Source organism: Cyphomyrmex costatus, unplaced genomic scaffold (genome assembly GCF_001594065.2).
Source record: "Cyphomyrmex costatus isolate MS0001 unplaced genomic scaffold, Ccosl1.0 scaffold10, whole genome shotgun sequence".
Classification (NCBI taxonomy): Eukaryota; Metazoa; Arthropoda; class Insecta; order Hymenoptera; family Formicidae; genus Cyphomyrmex; species Cyphomyrmex costatus.
In genome coordinates, this window is record NW_017274954.1 from 289107 (window position 1) to 308573 (window position 19467).

Genomic DNA, 19467 nt, shown 5'->3' on the forward strand with positions numbered 1-19467 from the left:
ATCTTTCATTAGGAACACCGACGGAATAAGGGACGGGAGGGGGAGAGGGACTGAAGCTGTGAATAATGAATCACGCGATTCTCTACCATGTATCGGACCCTTCGCAAAATCGTAACAGACAAGAAGGCGACCCTCATCTGGACGTCTCATTGTTTCTATACATGTATTTCGAGCGAAAACGGCAAATAATAACGATATATTGCCACGTAACGATGAACGTATCCTATCTTTTTCAATCTATTATTTCGTTTTAAAATTGCGGGATTTAAAAAAAAAAGGTGGAAAAAAGATATTAAATTTTATATTGTAGAGAATATGCTTACTCTCTGATTAGCTTTCAAAATAAGCTTCTAATGTAATAAACAGTTTAGTTGGTTTTCATTTATCAAATTACGCACCATAATTTACTTTTCAATATATATATGTGTGTGTGTGTGTAACATATAACATTTGAAATAATATTATTTTTCAATTTTTTTAACTGATTTTTGATAGTAATAAAAATAGATATTGATAAATAATGAAGTACATTTTGATTTGGTAATACTTTTGGAATCTTTTTATTGGATAGTGATAGCGTGAATTATAAAGAAAGACATTCGATCCGCGATTTTACCGAAATGTACAAACAGGGAATGATGGCCGTTGAATTCAGCTTTAGTGTCAAGCCGGATTTGTTTTACGAGGCAAATATTTTTTGATATTTGAGCTCTCACGTGGTTTCCATTTCCATTCCGTTTTGATTATTTTGATATGGCGGCTACCGTTAGCTTTAGAGTGTAACTTATTATTCATCGGTACTCTTATATTTGGTTACACGCGTCTAAATGCTTTCTCTCCACATTTTGATAAAATCCATATTTCAATCCGATGAACTCTTTAGTTGCACGATATTAAAGTTTGGATTCGATTATTTATTTAAAATTTTGTTATTGTGAAGTTATCAATTTTATTCGAGTGCGAATATACAGAACAGTGAAAGGATTACACTACTTTTTGATAAAAAATTTACAAGTTTGTTTTGGAACTAGTACAGAGATATCGTGTTTTATAAACGTAGAAGGAATTAAAGTTAAGGAGATAATGGCTAAACTATGCATTAACTGTTTAATTTTTTATTATAAATTTTCTAAATGACTCTAGCAGCTACGAATATTCAATGAATAATGTAATAATCTTACGGTGTTAGATTAAGCACGTGACGTTTGTACAATACGTTTTCATTTTTCATGTTCAATTTTGTTTCTATATTCGTGTAAAGCATACATACATATACATATGAATTACAAGTTACTTTTTTACTTTTGCGTTTCAATGCATTTCTCTTTTTTATCGTAAAAAAAAGCCACAGTGACAGCTATATGGTTCCTGTTAAAATGCATAAATTCTAAGCTATGAATTGTGACGTTATATCGGACGAGCTATACTTTCTCACCTATACGTTTCATTAAACTAGAATTCCTATATCGCTAACGTTCGCGCGCGTTGAAAACTTGGGAAACAGATTTAGTACGATGGGTAGAAAATTGCGTCTCATCCAATTTTCCGTACGTGTAACCGAACACAGAGTGTTCGATCTATCCCGGCGTGTCCGCGCACCAAAAATTTCATTTCGATTTTATTATTCGCTTTTTTAAACTCACAGGAGAGGGGAATGATATCAAAATCGACCCGCCTTGGGCCACGTTAAAACAGAGAACGAAGCATTTCAACAACGAAACTTCAATTTCGAGGTCAGACTTTGTGCGAGGCAGATGTAGTGTCCGAAAGAATTATTTATCGCTCATGTAAACTCAAGATCTTTTTGATTCGACTCTGTAATAAATTTCCGATCGAAAATACTTTGGAAAGGAATGTAGTAATTATTGGAGATATCGTGCAAATATTTGTCTAAGCTTTTAATCCTTGATCAAAGAAATCAATTTTGCAATTCTATTAATACTCGTTAATTACCGATTAATCGGTTTACAGCTTTTACAACGATTAATCAGTAAATAAATTAATCTCATTAATTAATCATGAAACGGATGTTGAACCTTCTTTATCTCTACGCGAAGCGAAATATCAGCGGTAAAGACCTGACACCTAAAGTACATATGCACAAAGTGCATTTACATTGCATTTACGTTGCCGTTACTCCTGTAGTTGACTCGAATTCTTCAGCGGTCGCGCGCGAATTCTTTATGAGGACCTGCTGCTCGAGTTTATCGGATGACCTAGTGGCCCTTTGACCCCAAACGCCCGGCGTGCATACAACGTGATGCATTGCCGGCCTCATAGAAGCCCGCTTGCAGCGTGCAGCCATCTAGGACGACGAGCATCAACCTGCCTGCGCACTATTCACAGCGAGGAAATCTCGACTGGTACCGCCGAGTTTGTCTCCATTAGCGATAAATCTTGACGTCATTCCGAAATATTTATACTTTTTAGTGAATGTAAAAATTATTTTCATACGATAATAACAGGATAATCAAAGTAATGCAGTTTGTCGTACATTATTAATTCAGTCAATATTTAATTAATTTTTCTCGAAAATATATTTCTGAATTCGCTTGTAAAGAAATAAATAGTATTTAAAGTCATAGTATCTGTTACATTTTTAGGTGTTCTAAAAATGGTCAACGATGTACTAACAATTCTAAATTTCTCAAAAGCTATATAACTAATTGTGTTAACCGAAATTAACTTGGGTTTTTATTAGTCTCCTATTTTATGGTCGAATTATTAAATGTTAGAAGTTATTGTTATGGAATTACAGTAATTTTAACAATATGCTCATTTTTATCGAAAATTAATACGAGAAAATTTGATGCATAAAAGACGAAGATTTAATGTATGAAATTCTTTTATCACAAATTCTCTTTTATGGAATATAAAATAAAATCTTTGAAGCTTTATTTAAAAAAACATGACTTTTTGGTTTATACGCGCCTTTTTTTGCGACCGTCGTCTCGGTGTTGCCTTTTAAAATTTCCGTATTTTACGATGAAATTTCCTACAAGTGTTTATTACAATATTCAATTATGTGTGCATTGTGTGTGTTTATTTAAATAATAAATCTAACGATGTTTTATAATAAAGTCGAAAATTTTTCATACAACTCCGAATATAAATTTCATTAATTAACGGTTTTCTGCTGTCAATATTTTTTAAATAAAATTTTCCTAAATTAAATTACCGAGATGTAGCAAGTTTTATGTTTGTTTATAGACTGTTCTTATAAATGCGTAGGATATTGTATTTTCTGAAACACTTAGTAATCGTTACTCAACGCAATGTATCTTTCTCTTAATTGTATTCTTCCATGAGCGGGGCCTGCTTTGTCGTGGTATTTAATCTGACAAAATTGCCACTTTGTCCGTCCGTAATGAGTTCTCACGTCGCGACGGGGCATTATGATCGACGAGGGCGATGGCAGCGGTGACGACGGCGACGTCGAAAAGAAGAGAGAAAGAATGCCGAGAGCGAGACGAATTAAGTTCTCAACTCCATTCAAACATCACTTCCGCTCCGATGATCTCATCGCACTCCTCCTACGGTTCGATTGGCGCGCACGTTATTATTATAAGGAGTCATTCCTCTTTCCTCGGAGTTCTTCCTCTCTCTTTTTTCACTGAGACTCATAGTCGCGTTACACTAATCATTAACGCGTTTTTCGCGATGCAATCGATGATATTAAGTAAGTAGGAAGTGAATAATCACAGCGGAGGGTCACGGGGAGAGACGCACTGGCGGTCGGAGCGTTTCCAATGGAAATCGAGTACGATAACTCTTCTAGACTGAATCGAACGCTCGATAATTCTTCCGGATGACTGGACGATCAGTCAGTGCAAAATATAAGCGATCCATAGTTCAAGCGTTATCGATATCATGAGAAAAGACGTGTCTTTGACCTCTACCGTCTCGTTTTTCAACCGTTACCATTACCGTCCAGCATTATTCTGCAAATATCGATGTCGGTCAGTGACGCTACGTTAAATTAAACAAATGAGCAGTTAAGTCCCATAAGCGAAAAAAGCTCTTTATTTCATATTTCATACTTCACGTCTACTTTATGCTTTAAGGGAATTTCTTTACTCAACTAGGACGTGTCAAAAGTGTAGCAGACAATTATATGACTCTTTATTCTATTTTCAGACATAGTTAACTTTTCAAATCTTACATTTTTAAATGTATTTCTTGTAATAGTCTTTTTAAGTATTTTTAAGCTTACGAATTGGTTTCTCGATATCTTTCTAACCCGTGTGAAGCTGGCCCTCCAATATTAAAAAATCGATTTTTTTCTTCATGCATTCGTTTGCTTGTCGTTTGCTCACGAATGCTCCGTTGGAATTTTCGTTTGCTCACCCTTAGTTCAAAAGATACAAGAAAATTAAGTTTTGGTATTGAATTAAAAAATCTTTTTTTTTTTTTGGCATCCGTATATTCATCCGAGCAAACGAATGCATGAAGAAAAAAATCGTTTTTTTAATATTGAGGGGCCAGCTTCACATGGGTATCTTTCTATTATACTTACTTTTTCTTTTTTTGAAAGATCTCATGCACGGAAAGAATTATATCTTAAAATTTACCCTGAAAATATGGTAATCGTGGGACAACATTATATTTCGAAGAATTTTTATGTAAATCTCTCACATTCATTAATAAAACTACAATAAAATATAAAATAAGTATGATTAATTTTACTGAAGTGTATGGTAAAAATCTTTAAATTTATTGTATTGTACCATAATTACTATATTTTCAGGGTAAATTTTAAGAAATCCTTCTCTCCGTGTGGTTATCGTGATTTTTATGATAAATATGAATCGAGTAATTATTGTGCTTGATGCACATAATACGCTTTTGCAGAATTTGCAGAATTGCTTTGTCGATCAATTTGCACATAGTCTCAGTAGAATGCGCTTTTTTCTGCACCGAGGATACATCGCATCATGGGCGTATGAAATGGTTCTTTTGCCGCCGCCGCACCATACGCTATTAATATCATGGGATATATTTAGATTTCAATGGGGAAGAGAACGCGAGACTACGAATCGCTCGTCCGATATGTCGTCTGCAAAACGCAACCACTTGGACGAATTGCAATGAAGAATAAGTGCCCTTATCTAAAGCCTCTTAGCACTATATAAAAAACTTTAGTATAACCGATAAAATTTACCTCTGATCTTTGAGATTGGCAACACTTTCACTTCTCTATAAGATGAGCACTTTTAATCAGCTTGGCAACAGCGTTTGTTTTGATAACGAATAATAATTTATAAATTCACGTCACGCAAGTTTATTTTAAATTGGATATAATAAAATTTCAATCCAAATTTTAAAAAATTTCAAATTTCGAATTAATCTTTATTCTATGGGAGAAAAACGTTTACTTAGTACATCACTGTCTCTATAGCTGCGAGCGCAATATTGTTACATCCGCGAAGCATTAGTTTCTTAGGCGATGTCTCGACGCGAATTTACGTGCGTCCAGTGAATCGCATTATTTCTGGAGCGCCCCGAACGGAATGCACTTTCTGGTTCATATTTATAATTATCACGGCGGGCGGTTTCCGCGCGCGCTGTGTGTATATTCGCGGCGTCTGCCGCGACATCCTGTTTCTTGTCTCTCCCATTTTCGTTTTTCTCGTGTGCGTGCGAGAAACCCCGAGATTCAACACGTGACTGGCACCGCTCCACGACTTCACGGATACACCCTGTATGGCACGTCGTGGCCGAAGCCCTGAGGTCACGCGGTAACGTTCTCCTCGAAAAAGCTTCTTAGAATAATAAGTACGCGTCTATGGTTTTCCAGTAAATCCTTAAAATATTTAAGGATTTATCTATCCCATGAATATCCGAAAGAACCGAAAGCGATCCTTCGTACGTCGTCGAACTTCCATTCACTAGAGATCGCTACAGATGGTTCTCCCGTGACCCGAATTTTCTAAAAAAGAAATAGTATTACCTCAAATGGATACCGTTATTCTCTTTCGTATTTTTCGAGCTCCAAGTGCGAAGATGTAATACCTAGAGAGACGATCGTGAAGAGAGATCTTTTTCCTGTTGTCTTTTAGATTTACTATTAATTCTCTCAAAGTTGCGACTGCCAGGCTCTTCTTAGGATTTTTCAGTTCTTTTGCTTCCTTAAGAGGAAGTATCTCGTTTTCTGCGAGCAACTTGTTCAGAGAATATCTCGAAGAGAGGTCGATGACACGCGTTAGCTTATATAGAGAGACGTTCGGTTTAAAGGTCCATTAGATCTTCGGATGCAATATCGTTGCGACAGGTGACACACCGGATCGTAAGACGCAGATGGCGTATATTAAGGATACGCCACCCAGTATATCGTCACTGGGAAATGGAAACACGGATGAAACACGTTTCGTTTCGATCGATCAAAAAGAGGGATAATATTATTTCATCTGAGTATTCGAAAATGCATGCTGTAAACGTATCGAATGATAGTAAATAAACAAATTGCATGCTGCGCATTTATGCAACGTGTAAACCGTTGGCTAATGTACATGCGTATTCGCCGTTTAACACGTATTTTCCCGCTTTAATCGAAATGAAAGTTTTTTCTCTCTTCATTGAATTAAACAATCACGGCCGTATCCTAACGTTTGTGTCAATTATCGCTGGCGAATTTTAGGCCATAACCTTAGGATGACAAATTATTACATCAGTGACAGATTTAACATGACTGACAAATACGAGTTTGAATTGCTTTTCGTGTCGCATATGCTGGTGGTATCATTCCTTCTAATGTGTGTTGCGAAAAGTTTCACGATAATTACAATAGTTTGACACATTATACGTATAAGCTATTTTCTCCGACTGCGGATACAGAGAGAGAAAGAGGGGGAGGGGAGGAAGGGGAGAGGGAAAGAGAGAGAGAGAGAGAGAGTCATGAGATGGAAAATCCATTTACGATCTAAGCTTCGGCTTAGGGTAAGCCCCAGATCGACCCATGATTTCGGTACTTCGATAACCCAGTCGTGCCGCAGCCGCTGGCGAGATGTTCATAGGCGATCCTCGATCGATTTTCCCGGTATCTCCTGACACAAGGGATTAGGTCAGGGACCAGAGAAACGGGTTAGAGCACGGCGAATCGGATGCTAGCACGGCCATCCGAGTGATGAGATGATTGGCTCGCTGATGAAACCTGATAGAGCTGCCCGCTGCTTAGCCGATCTGGCTTGGCGGATTATGTTCTCCCGTGCGAGAGAGAGCACGCTGGATCACAACCGCTCTGATCTCATCCACTTCCGCCACGAACACCTATTCTGCTTCGCGGCCTTTTGGGACAATCTATCGTTAGACATTCGGAGATTCGATTTTGAGAGACTCGGAAATTGGAAATGCTATAATTTCGATTGCGACCCCACTTTCGTTATCTAATATAAAGTAAGAGAATGTATTTTATTGTTCAGTTATCTCGTTTTCATAGAACGACAGATATTTCTCTTATAACTTTTTGCACTGTACCAGCTCTGACTATTGAGAGAATTGTTGTAATAAGCTTTGAGTGAAATTCAGAAACGTATTTTATAATATATTGCAAGTTTTCTTAAAGAAGAGAGAGATTCTTAAAGATTATTCCGCATATTTTTAAATATAGATATATTGGCACTTATATTTTTCTTCTGAATAGATTCGGCTATTCATAGCTGATCATAAATTAAATAATATATAAGTATCTATAAATTCAAGTCAGGATATCGTCTGCCGGGAGCGGATATCGAAGAAGGGAGAGAAAGCAACAAATTGCATCTAGTTGAAAACTCGTTCGGCCATCTCTCTTGACTTTCCACGACGAGCAGCCGGTCTCGAGAAAAATGACACTCTTATCTGAAAAATGGCTGGCCATAAACAATTCCGCGAATCGGTGTACGATAGCGGGCGGGCTGCTACTTTCGTATAGCACACGTTTTGGTATCGCTCTTTAACCTGTCGACAAAGTACCGCGTGATAAAACTCGGGAAAAATCGTGACTTCGGTAAAAAAAATTACGGGGATATAAGAAGTTTCGCTCTCTGTTCTCGCATAGATAAGATATTCAATTACCAGTGAATATCCGTGTATCGCGTGTTCGTCTGTCATTAATTATTATTTCCTTTGTTAAACGTTGAAATTTTCTGTAGTTAAAAAATGTTTAATCATAACGCAATAACTCACAAACCTTTCTAAAGGTAGGGGAAAAAGACAATGAATAAACATTTTCTTATTTTATCTATATGAGATAATTGAAAGTCACACATGTGGTGTCACTATACAAATATTGACGAAGAATTCTTTATCTGAACGAAAATTAGGATATATCAAAACAGGATATGATTCACAGATATTCTCAGAAAAATGTGTGTCATAAAAAGTTTTTTTGAATTAAATTCCTTGTAAGAAGACGCGCGTAAAAGAGACACCGATTTTAACAGTTAAAACATAATTTTTTTTATTATTTGATTTATATTGTCTATCAATTGATTAATGTTTAGTGTTAAATTACTCAGTAATTCTCTTACTAAATTGAATTTTAATCGCATCAACATTTAGCTCTAAATTAATTGAAAAGTAACTACTAAGTCCCATTATTCATTTACGCTCCTGACATTTAATTTACCGGGGCGCTTTAATTTTCAACGTTAAATAGCGCGATAATTAGGTCTTAGATTAAATTCGCGCTGAGGGAAAAATCGACTACGAATTACTGGAAAGAATGCGAATACTTCTTATAAATTTATATCCCAAGGTTGAAACTCGTCGAAGAATACGGAGAGAGAATGCGAATATTGAGACGTAAAATTAGGGAAATTAATTGTTGTCGTAGAGAGACATATTTCGTTGACGATCCTTTCGCGCATACACTTTTTCCATCACGCCCGGACGTCTTTGTCGTTCGCCTTCGTAGCACGCCGAACGAAATTTTCTCTGGGTTTTACCGTCCGTAGAGGCGGCCGTTTAGACGTCAACAGCTGCATCGCAGCCCGTCCCGGCTGCTAGTCGGCTCTATTTGTTCCTCTTACATTCTTCATGGAATAGTTTGGTCTCGCCGTGGATATATACCGACCGACTGCGCGCCCCGAGAGGGATTAAGAATATCTTTCGGCTCTCGTCGGATGTTCCGAGGCGAATCGGCGTTGGTTCGCGGCTGCATTAGTCCCAGGGTGCTCTCCCTTCGAGTGAAGCACCACTGTGGGTCGTTTGATAAAGGGACGAGTACGCCGCGACGACCCCTGAACTCGGAAGCGTTCTCGAGGAACACACGAGAGGTTGCGTCCAGAGAAAACTACTTGAATCGTAAAATTCTTCGAGATAAGACACCAATGGTATAGGACTCTTTGAACACGAGAGATTTAGATAGGAGAAATCGATGCGCTTGTTGAACTTACGAATAAGTACTTTGCGAATTGGAATACGCTTTCCTCGGACACCGCACGTTATCTTTAGCGAGAGATACTTGTCCGAGAGAAGGAGGAGAATAGCCGGAGGGAGATCTGATTGTTGGACCTACGTAATATTGTATTTTATCACCCATTCAGACTGGTCGATTATAGAAGCAAAGGTAAATATTCCGTGTTTCTGTGCGAGCTTTCATATTTCCTGAATCATGCAAGTCGATAATGGACTGACACAGGAAATATAATCAGAGAATATACAATGCATGGTGTATGGAAAAAAAAAAACCATTGAAAAAACTAAAATGTATCGCGCGCGAACGAATAATTTCTTAATAATTTATAGTAGGATTAAATTATAAATTATTGTAAAAAGTATGAAAGCAATTTTTGAATGCATGTACTCTTTGTGTGTGGAATTTAAAAATATAACTGTTAAAAATAACAAACATTTTAAAGCAGGGATTGGCGTTGATATTGATAAATTTCTCTCAGATGTCAGATGTAAAATACTTATTTAATAATACCTGAAGCAAATATATAAATTTCTGTTTTACATCCATCGTCACAAATAAACGAATAAATCTGTCAATTTTTCTTGCGTGGTATTTTTCGATGATTTACTAATCGTGCAGGCTTATCGAAGGCCATCGTCGAAATACATAGAGTCGTATGCGACGCACTAATTTTGGCACAACTTCGCCGCGATGCTTTCGCATAAACATTGCTTTTGCCGACAGACACAGATTTGACTTCTTTCACGCGAACACTATTCAAATGGTACGCAACGCTGTGCGCGATTGTTCTAACAAGGGTTTATTCATACACTCACGGTTTAAAACTAAAAACACTTCTCGTTCTCGAGACTGACAAGTCCGAGCCTTGTATGCATGAATTGCACTAATTCCTAACGCGTATTTTCTCTGTTTGTGATACAGACACACGATCTCTCAGTCAAGAGATTCCACTTCTCGCCTGGCGGAAACTCTCTTACGCAATCGCTCTGGCAAACACACGCACGTGTGCGAACACTTTCCTCATACAATCGGCAAAAAGAAAGGACACTTCAATCTTCGTTCTCGTCAACACGTAATACTTATATCACAGATAATGGGCGTCGCTACGCCTTGGCCGTGTTTATGGCGACGGAATCCTGGTCGGGCTTGGTGGGCAGTGGCCTGTTCGCCATTTTGCTAGTAGATGCAGACGTTTGCTGGGTTTCTGGCAACTCTGAGTAGAGATGGGCAGTTACGTCGGACGGCTCGGCGTATTCGCACAGCAATGAATTTGGCCTCTTATTGTTCATTTTGCTTGAAGCACCTAAGATGCTGTCGCCGAGGGCCTTGAGAAAACTCATCGGCCTAGTAGATTGATTCCTCGAATCCAGTTTTGGGCTCTGCGGTGGTCCGTGATCGTCAACATCGAAACCAAGATTCCGTGGAGAACGATTGTTGCCGATAAGATGATCGTTCACCACGTCCGGCGGTAATGGCTGTGGCGCCCTACCGATCAGGCTGTCCAGGATCGGTTGCGACAGTCGACTTGTACTTGGCACCGTCTCGTCGCCCGGCAATTCGGCGTATAGATGGTTTTGATCGGTGGTACGCTGATCACGCGGTTGCGCGTATTCGGTGATGAGCGGTCTAGTACGTATCTCAGTCGGCTGCAGTTTATCCAAGGACGGTGCTTTGGTGCCAATATTTACAGACGGTCTCGGTGCTCCGCGGGGTCTTCTGATCCTCGGTTGGATCACGTCATACGCATTCTCTTCCCGATCGCTCGCTGGTTGACGATCATTGTTATTGTTGCAACTCTCTTCGACTTTGATAAGATCATACAAGTGCTCGATCATGTCCCTCGCCTGGCTGTGATTGTCAGGATCATTTAGTCGTTCCTGAAGATCTCTCAGGTACTCCTCTGTCAGCTCCTCCGGCAACGTCTGCGTAGCCTTGTTCTCCGTGTATGGGTAAACGTCACCTTCCCCATCGTCGTCCTCCATACCTTCCGCCGGAGTGTCCATTTCAAGAATTCTGGTCTCTGCTTGAAGACCGGCATACTCGTGAACGCTTAGTCTTGATATTGATCTAGCCGATGTCGCGGCGGTCATGCCGTTGCTGGACGAAAGCCAATTCGATAGATTTATCAGCGAACCAGATATTAGTTTGGGACATACACCGCGACGACGCATATAGAGAATTCCTGAGGCTAAGATCACCACAACGACGACAAAGACCGCCACGATGCAAACAATGACGATGATCCTCTTCTCGCGTTCCAGCTGCTCCAATTCGCTCATCTCCATGTCGAAGAATCCCTTTTGCCTTGGATAAATGTGAGGACCCACGCTGGGTGGACTAACGCTTGGATCTGGCGTAGGCGACGGTTTCTCGCAATCGATGTGCTTTTTCTGTTTGGTACATATAAGCTGTGTAAAATTTTCCATAACCATGAAGCCCTTGGGCGGATTGAAGCATTTTTGCAGAAACTCATCGAGTTTACAGTAGCTGGAATTCATCATCCACGAATTGTGACCGCCTGTTATTTCGCTCATCCAACTTTCAAGATTGCATCTGCACTTCTCTTGAATGAAGTAATTATTGCTGACGCGCGCAGAGTTCACTTTCTGGGACATCATCGCGAATCTGAGGGATCCCGGCCATGCCTTCTGTATTTCATTGTTCGTGAAGAAAAATTCGAGATTAGGCGCCGAAGTGGCACTGACCTCCGCTTTAATCGCGTCGCTCTCTAGATTGACAAAGACATTATGATCAATTGCTATGTGATTCCATTGATGTAGCACAATCGAGCCCTGTTTTAAGTGTAAAAATTCGTTGTTGTTGAAGGTAACAGTTGCTGCCGATGTGTTAATGGCACCAGTGTCCACCTCGGATAATCTAAATAGACAAAGAGATACAAGAGAAAAAAGATTAAATAAAAAAAGTATTAAGAAATTGAAGAATAATATAATTAAGGAATAAAAATTGAAAAATATAAAAATTAATTCAAAAACATTAAATTGATTCTGCTTTTCAGGAAAAAAAAAATGTTTACAAGTTTTTATTTTATTTTCTATAAATATACATATATATATATCCTGCAATCGCATTAAGGATCAGTAAAGTGAATTTAACGTTGACAACCTGGAATGTTGGATTGTGAGATTATCATGTCCGGCTCTGAAGGCTGCTGTGTTGATATTCTGAAGTTGTACATCGACAAATTCAAGGCTTTGGATAAGCGCTCTGTCACTGAAAGCGCCGGACTGAATCTCCTGGATAGACGCATTGCTAATAATCACGTTGAAGATAGTCATAGCACAAAAGGCATCCTTGCGTATGGTCCTCATCGAAATGTCGTCCATGCGAATTTCCGCGATAGCCGAAGGAAAAACCGACGTGGGTAATTCCTTTATCATCACATTTTGGAACATAATCTGTATCAAAGCAAATTTATACGAAGCTGTAATTATATTTCCGAGAAATGACTGCTTTAAGAATTATCTGCGGGTTTTTGGATCTAATTAATTAACAATTCATATCGGTGCAAATTAGTACGAATCGCTCTGAGCTTCATTTAAAGTGATATTCAAAACGGACCGTTACAAATATTATTGTACATATAATTTGTTCGTATTGACGTGTTATTCGATATCAGAAATGAATAGCATAATGTATGCGAATATCATATAGATATTATCGATATCAATAACAGTTGTAATTTTTAAGATAAAATAGATATACGAGCATTGTTTAACAGCTTGCTATTACAAGCGGGATATACGATTAATTTGAGAGATATCCGACCTTGGTCGCTGGTCCATGTCGACCGGATTGAGACGCTTCGAATTTAAAGGCATTGCTGGAGAGCTCCAAGGACGACACCTCCCTCACCTTGAGCCACAGCAGCCACGAGAAGGCATTTGGTTTTATTTCCACGTGTTTGCATCGCGATATCGATACGCTCAGCGTGCCGCGTGTGTTCCGGAAAGCGTGACTCTCCAAGAATACGCTATCGCACTCCGACACTTCGAAATGCGTATTAGGTGCGCTGAGATTTTGTAACGCCTGCCTTTTGGCGACCAGACTGTTAATTCCCGAAACGTGTACACGTTTCAGGGGTGCGCCCCCGCCAAATGCACCCGTTTGTATTCTCAGTTCTTGGCAGTGAGAGACCTCGAGTTCCGTTGCCTCCGGCGGAATGGTTCCTTCCAGCAGCTCCACAGTCTAAAGTGAAAACAAAATGAAAGATAGAATATGGTATTATAGAATCTCTTATTGTTTGCAAACGATTTACACGTTAGCAAGCAATTAAGGAAGATTGCAACGCTGCACGGCATCGACATTGTGCCAAGGCCGTGTGCCTCGTCATTCGCCTTCTCCATCCAGATTTACATCTTGGTTGCGTAATGCGTATCATAACAAGGCAACTGACTAAGATCGTTTTCTGGAAGCGTAATAAACGCGTATATATGTTCTTTACTTACGACTTTATATGATTTACGCAACAGTCTTGTCTAGAATTATTGCGCTATCAAAAACTATAATCTTATATTTTAAACCGTAGAACAAAGAACTTCTCGCGCGAAAATGTTTATAATATCTTCAAATCATTTAGAAATTTATTTCATAAAGATAGCATTCTGTGAGATAACGATATTTTATTTATTTTAAATTTAATTGCAAGTTATGAGAAAAAGAGATTTGTTTGTTTAATAATTTTTAAGAATGATTAGATAAGTAATATCATAAAAAGCATTAATTTATTATCATTAAATAGTTTCATTTGGGTTAAAATAATGATTTTCACTCATTTCTATATCGACTGATTTCTTATATCTTCTTGGCAGTTATTTATAGGAGTTTATCTTAGCGTCAGTTCATTGGGATATTTCCTGAGCTAGCCTGATCGTATGTCACTCGGACTTCTTAACATCTCTCAGTTTCTCTCGATGTCATGTTTGAAAGTATATCTGGATTGTGATAAGCTTTCTAAAAAGATACCCTGTAGGTATATCTTCAAAACTGCAAAACAGCTATGCGTCGCTAAAAACCGTTGAAAAATACAGGACAGAGAAATATTCAACAGCCAGCCCGCGAATGATAATCCGAATCTCGCAGCCATTCGTAAAATCTGACTTCGGAAAATCCGATCCTCGTGAGATATGAATTTTCAACGATCCATAAATAAATACTTTGAATAAACATCAGCGCTGTTCCGATTTTTCGTTCACTTCGAAAGGATACCCTTTCTCGCGCTTATTAGAAATTATTTATTCGTTTCTATTTTTAGACCGGAGCTTTGTTTACCGTGATGCATGTGAGTGCACCCGGCTCCTCCCGGCGCCTTTGACCCATTCTACGACTAAATTCGTTATCTGAAGATATTTTCGTCACTGAGATATCACAACACTGTTTATATAGGGGTGTGTTAAACATTCGAGAGATACAATGTGTTAAGCAACATGTTGAGTAATCTTAACTGTACGACGACTTGATTCATTACATATGTCTTTTACGAGATATAGAAAAAGAAAAATGCAACGCGCGCGCGCAGCGGATGTTAAGGTATAAACATTCAGCGATTGAATTATTTTATATATACGTGTCGCTATGCATAAACATGGGACAATTGATTTTTCTTCACTTATAATTATCGTTCATTTGCTTTCTTTTGTCATCGTCAAAGGCTTTGGCATAAAATGTATTACAGTGTATTCTAAAAATTATCTTTTCACTGAAAGATATTATTACAGTGAGTAAAACCGTAAAAGATCATAGGCGCCATTCGTTTGAAATATTTCTTTTCTCGTACCAAACAATATTTCAACTTGGCGTAATAAAATTTCCGTAAGATACCGAAACAAAATTATTACTCTCTTCCCGTTTGGATCTCTTCCAGATACGAACACACGCGATGTTTACTTTCCATAGAAAATTATTTTGCCGCACATCCTCGTTTATTTTCACATTTGACTTCGGTTTATGCGAAAAAAAAATTCAAACAGACGTAGACCGCATATAATGCTGGTTTCTTCAAAGCACCGGAAAATCGTTTCAAGAGTTCATTAGAACGTCGATGAGTCATGCCACTGTTCGCATTCGTCGCGTCGAGTAATGCGTACGGTTCGACTTTCGCATCCCGTCTCTCGATTACTCCACGAGTAACACGAGGCTCCGGTTTATTCTTTCATGTTTTGTCGTCTCATCGTGGTCGATCCGCCATAATTCGCGGTTCGATTTCAACCGACGAAGTCACTCTTGAATGCTTCCTATCGAAAAAGAGAGGAAGGAAAAATTCGCTTCTCATCGATATCGTTGTATATCCGTTGGATTAATGTAAATGTTGAGTGGAGTGAGATGAAATGTATCGCGATTACGGGGGCAGCTATGCCAGACGATCTCGTTGGCTTACAGTGACTGCAGCTTCATTACGACTCGGATTATCCGGACAGGTACGATCTCCGATAATATTGGATTCAGTTTCACGACAGCGTCCGCTAATGCGTATCTACGTAAAGCTCGGAAACACGTACTAGGCGTAGATCCGGTCGAAATCAAATTATATTGCATGCGATGTGTTGTGTTATCAATTTGTGCTGGCTTCTGATATATTCGATCCTGATCGTATATTTTAATGATGTATATGCTTTCGCTTTCTTTTCCATTTTATTTATGAAATTGTATTGCTTTCTGATATCAGCTCCAATGCGTCGTGAATTTCCTGCACATTAAACCCCGACATACTACGAGGCTATACTCCAGTTGATAATGCCGCGGAGTAAAGTAAATGTAGTGGCGCCGACGTGGCGGTAGTTCGTTTCTAATTAAAAATATGCGCGATTTCCTTGCAATCTGCAGCGTGAAATTTCCACACGGACAGAGTTAATTAACGAAATAGAAGCACGCGGGAAAAGTGTATAATGACGTCAAATGTATAAATGCGTGCTGCGCGACATGCTTTCGCGCGTTCGTATAAAATTTTGTTTTCATTGTGTATCATTGTTTACTTTGGATTCGTCGTGCTGTGAAACAGCTGTTGCACTCAACGGTTCTTTAGAATGGAGAGGAACGCGGGGTCTCTGCAGGTGCGGCGGAGGAAGGCGCGAACGCAGTGTGACATACATAAGTCGGAAAATGCTCTCCTCTTTCTCCTCTCTCTCTTTGTCTCTTTTCCTCCTCGATGAATGACTAAGACTGCTCCTGGAAAGTCATGCCATTTCGTATGGTCGGTGTGACTCAAGGGTCGGGACGCATGGATAACGCCGGTTATTTCTGCATCACGGGCCTCCGGCACAAAGAGCATATCCTCTCTCTGTTTTTCTCGAGGTCCCGCGCGAGTTACGAACGACATTAAAACGCCGGTGCGATTTAATTTTGCGGTACCGGGAACGAGGGATCGCGCGCGCTGGCCCGCAGCCATCATAGAATTTTCTATCGCCGCAATGTGTTCTAGGTGGCAGTTTAATTTCCATACCCGCCTGGGTACGTTCGTCCGCGTTACGATATAATTGACGGGCTAACAAGAGCCGCTGCGCTATTGAATGTGGAAAATATATGGGATCAATTCGTGCCAATTAACACGTCAAAATGTTTGTCGGATTTCAGTTATCAAGGACTGCGCGCAATTGTTCGTTATTTGCTTTAAATTATTCTTGCGAGAAAACGATCGTGGCTTCTAGCTGTCACACACAAAGAAATTTATACCATAAAAATGTTTGAGCTTCCTAAAAATTTTCTACCAGATGGAGTTATTCGAGAATGGTTACTCAATTTGTTTCGATCCGCCCCCCTGAAACTTTAGAGTAGAAATTTTTTAATATCGCCTCGCCTCTCGTTTTGCTTCGTTCCGCAACGGAGCGTATCGAATCGTTTCCGTTATCGTTTCGGTTTAGTCCGGTTTCATATATTCGAGGAAAAACTTTCGTGAGAGGAAACCTGCGAGATTTCCTTAAATTTCGGCATTTTCACGATACATTTAACGCTAACAACAGATCCATTGTCATTTCAATAATGTGCGTTTAATTCGTAAATCGATTTGAACATGAGAATGGATCGTTCAGTATAATTTTTATTTAATCTTGACGTGCAGTTTTCTGCAGATAAATTACTTCGAATCTCAAAGATTTTTAAAATTTTTTGTGATAAAAGAGAGAACACGTTAATTAATGTCGTGCTATTTGATCAGTTATCTAAACAGTTATACGTGACAATATTGTGGCAGAAACAGGCTCGTAATATCGAAGAAGCGCTGCTTTCTGGCGAGAAAGCAGTGGATTGCAACGCGGAGGTTGCTGCAGTATACCGTTAGCGAAGGGAATCTCAAGAAAGCTGACTGTCTAGAATATCGATGAATCGCAAGGGTCACATCGTCGGCGTGGCGCACGCGAGGAAACATTATTTTAACTTATACAACGCAACCGGCGCTCGCTTGGAATGCATCGAGGCGGAAATAAAGGGAACAGACCACTTTAGTTGGATTGCGCGAATGCTGTCGGACTGTGGTTCTGTGGTAACGGACTTTGTTCCGCGGCATTGAGAAAACTTGATAGTTTTGGCTGAATGCCACGTTCACGACGGATGAAAACGACCACGAAAATTCCACTTATTATAATGACCTAATACAGTTTGTATAAAGGTCTATACCGCGACATTAAAATATTTTTATACGCTTGTTATAATCTTTCCAGCGTGAACACGAGAGAAAATAATGCTGGAACGATGCAAGGGTTTCCGCATGTCAACTCTTAACTAATTTTAATTTATTTTGAAATACATTTTCCGTTTGGTTAATGTAATTTAATGTAAAAAATTAGTTTGTGTTATTTGAAAAATTTTACAAAAATTTCAGATATGATGAAATGTCCTCTCGTTTTATTTGAATTACAATTATATACATGTATATAAAACTACGTCACATATTCGCGTAAATTGTTGAGTAGCTGTACGTGCGATTATTGTACGAAATCAGGTCTACCGAGGATCAACAAGTTACGTCTGAAAAAGTATACACGACCCAAACACATGATCGATCAAATGTCAATGTTTGTCAATTACATGTACCTTTACCGGATCCTTTTCAAAAGTATTGTACAATAACACAAGATAATATATTTGAACATTACGACAAAATAAATTAATAAATTTAAAAAGTACAAAATATCAAATTTTTAACGCTGTGGTTGCACTTTTGTTTCGTCTATTTTGAGTGTTTAAGAAACTATGTGGAAGATTGCCACAAAGCTCTATATTAAATTTATTTCGACAGAGAGAATCTAAATTGTTTAAATTACTTAAACTCTTCAGATTCTTCAAATTTCGTACTTATAAATTACATCAAAGTTGTTTTCATATTGAAAGTAGGATACAAATTTATTGCGCAGTTCTCTATATTGAATTCATCTTAACAGAGAAAAACACAAGGATTAATCTTTAAATTATTTAAATTCGAATACTGAAAACAAGATTGGCTGCTGCAGCAAATTAGATGATAAAATATAGCATAACCAATCCAATCTTATATCCAATTACATTAACGCTGTTTTCTCATTGAAAATAAAAATAAAAATATATTGTTAATTTTTTCAATTTACATTAAATGGTATTATGATATTCGATTTGATCTTGCTTCGAAAATTATGGGAAAAGGTAGTAAGAAAGTTGTAATTAAGCCAGTGCATTATGGCTGACATGGATGACGGATGAATAGAAATAAAAAACGAGATACAAGAAGTTACGTAAGATGAATTATGTGTGAAAATAAGTTAACGCCTTTCTATTGAATTTCTTCGTGTAGTCTTCGACATTCCTCCACTGTTATCAAGTACAACCAACCTCGAAATTATGCGATGAGAAGCGCACTGCATCGAATGGATAAATAATTAAGCAGCTTGGAAGAGTACGTGTCGCGCATGTCGATTTTGCGTTGAATTCACGGCAGCCAAGTCACGTACATCAAAGATCCGCCGTTTGAATTGGAATCAACGAGGATATTTGACGGCCATATATCATCGAGCGACGTATTAACTTCTAATAGAAGTGCTAATCGAAACGCAGATGACGTTCCCTCCGCGTTCGTCGCCGCGACAATT

The 19467-nt window shown here is 38.7% G+C and overlaps 1 protein-coding gene across 1 annotated transcript; it reads right to left on the reverse strand.

The window, feature by feature from the left end:
* Nucleotides 1-9952: 9952 nt before the first annotated feature.
* Nucleotides 9953-14734, reverse strand: LOC108783109 (uncharacterized). The gene is made up of 4 exons (XM_018551594.1): nucleotides 14687-14734; nucleotides 13184-13603; nucleotides 12521-12813; nucleotides 9953-12274 (listed from the first exon to the last, which is right to left on the reverse strand). The coding sequence occupies exons 1-4, from the start codon at nucleotides 14732-14734 to the stop codon at nucleotides 10501-10503; spliced, it is 2535 nt and encodes an 844-aa protein (XP_018407096.1). The 3' UTR covers nucleotides 9953-10500.
* Nucleotides 14735-19467: the final 4733 nt, after the last annotated feature.

Coding starts and splice junctions, on each gene's coding strand:
- LOC108783109 (XM_018551594.1), bottom strand. CDS start 14,734: ATGGGTCAAAGGCGCCGGGAGGAGCCGGGTGCACTCACATGCATCACG. Junction 13,604..14,686: donor GTGCACTCACATGCATCACG/GTAAACAAAGCT, acceptor TTTTCACTTTAG/ACTGTGGAGCTGCTGGAAGG. Junction 12,275..12,520: donor CTCACAATCCAACATTCCAG/GTTGTCAACGTT, acceptor TTGTCTATTTAG/ATTATCCGAGGTGGACACTG.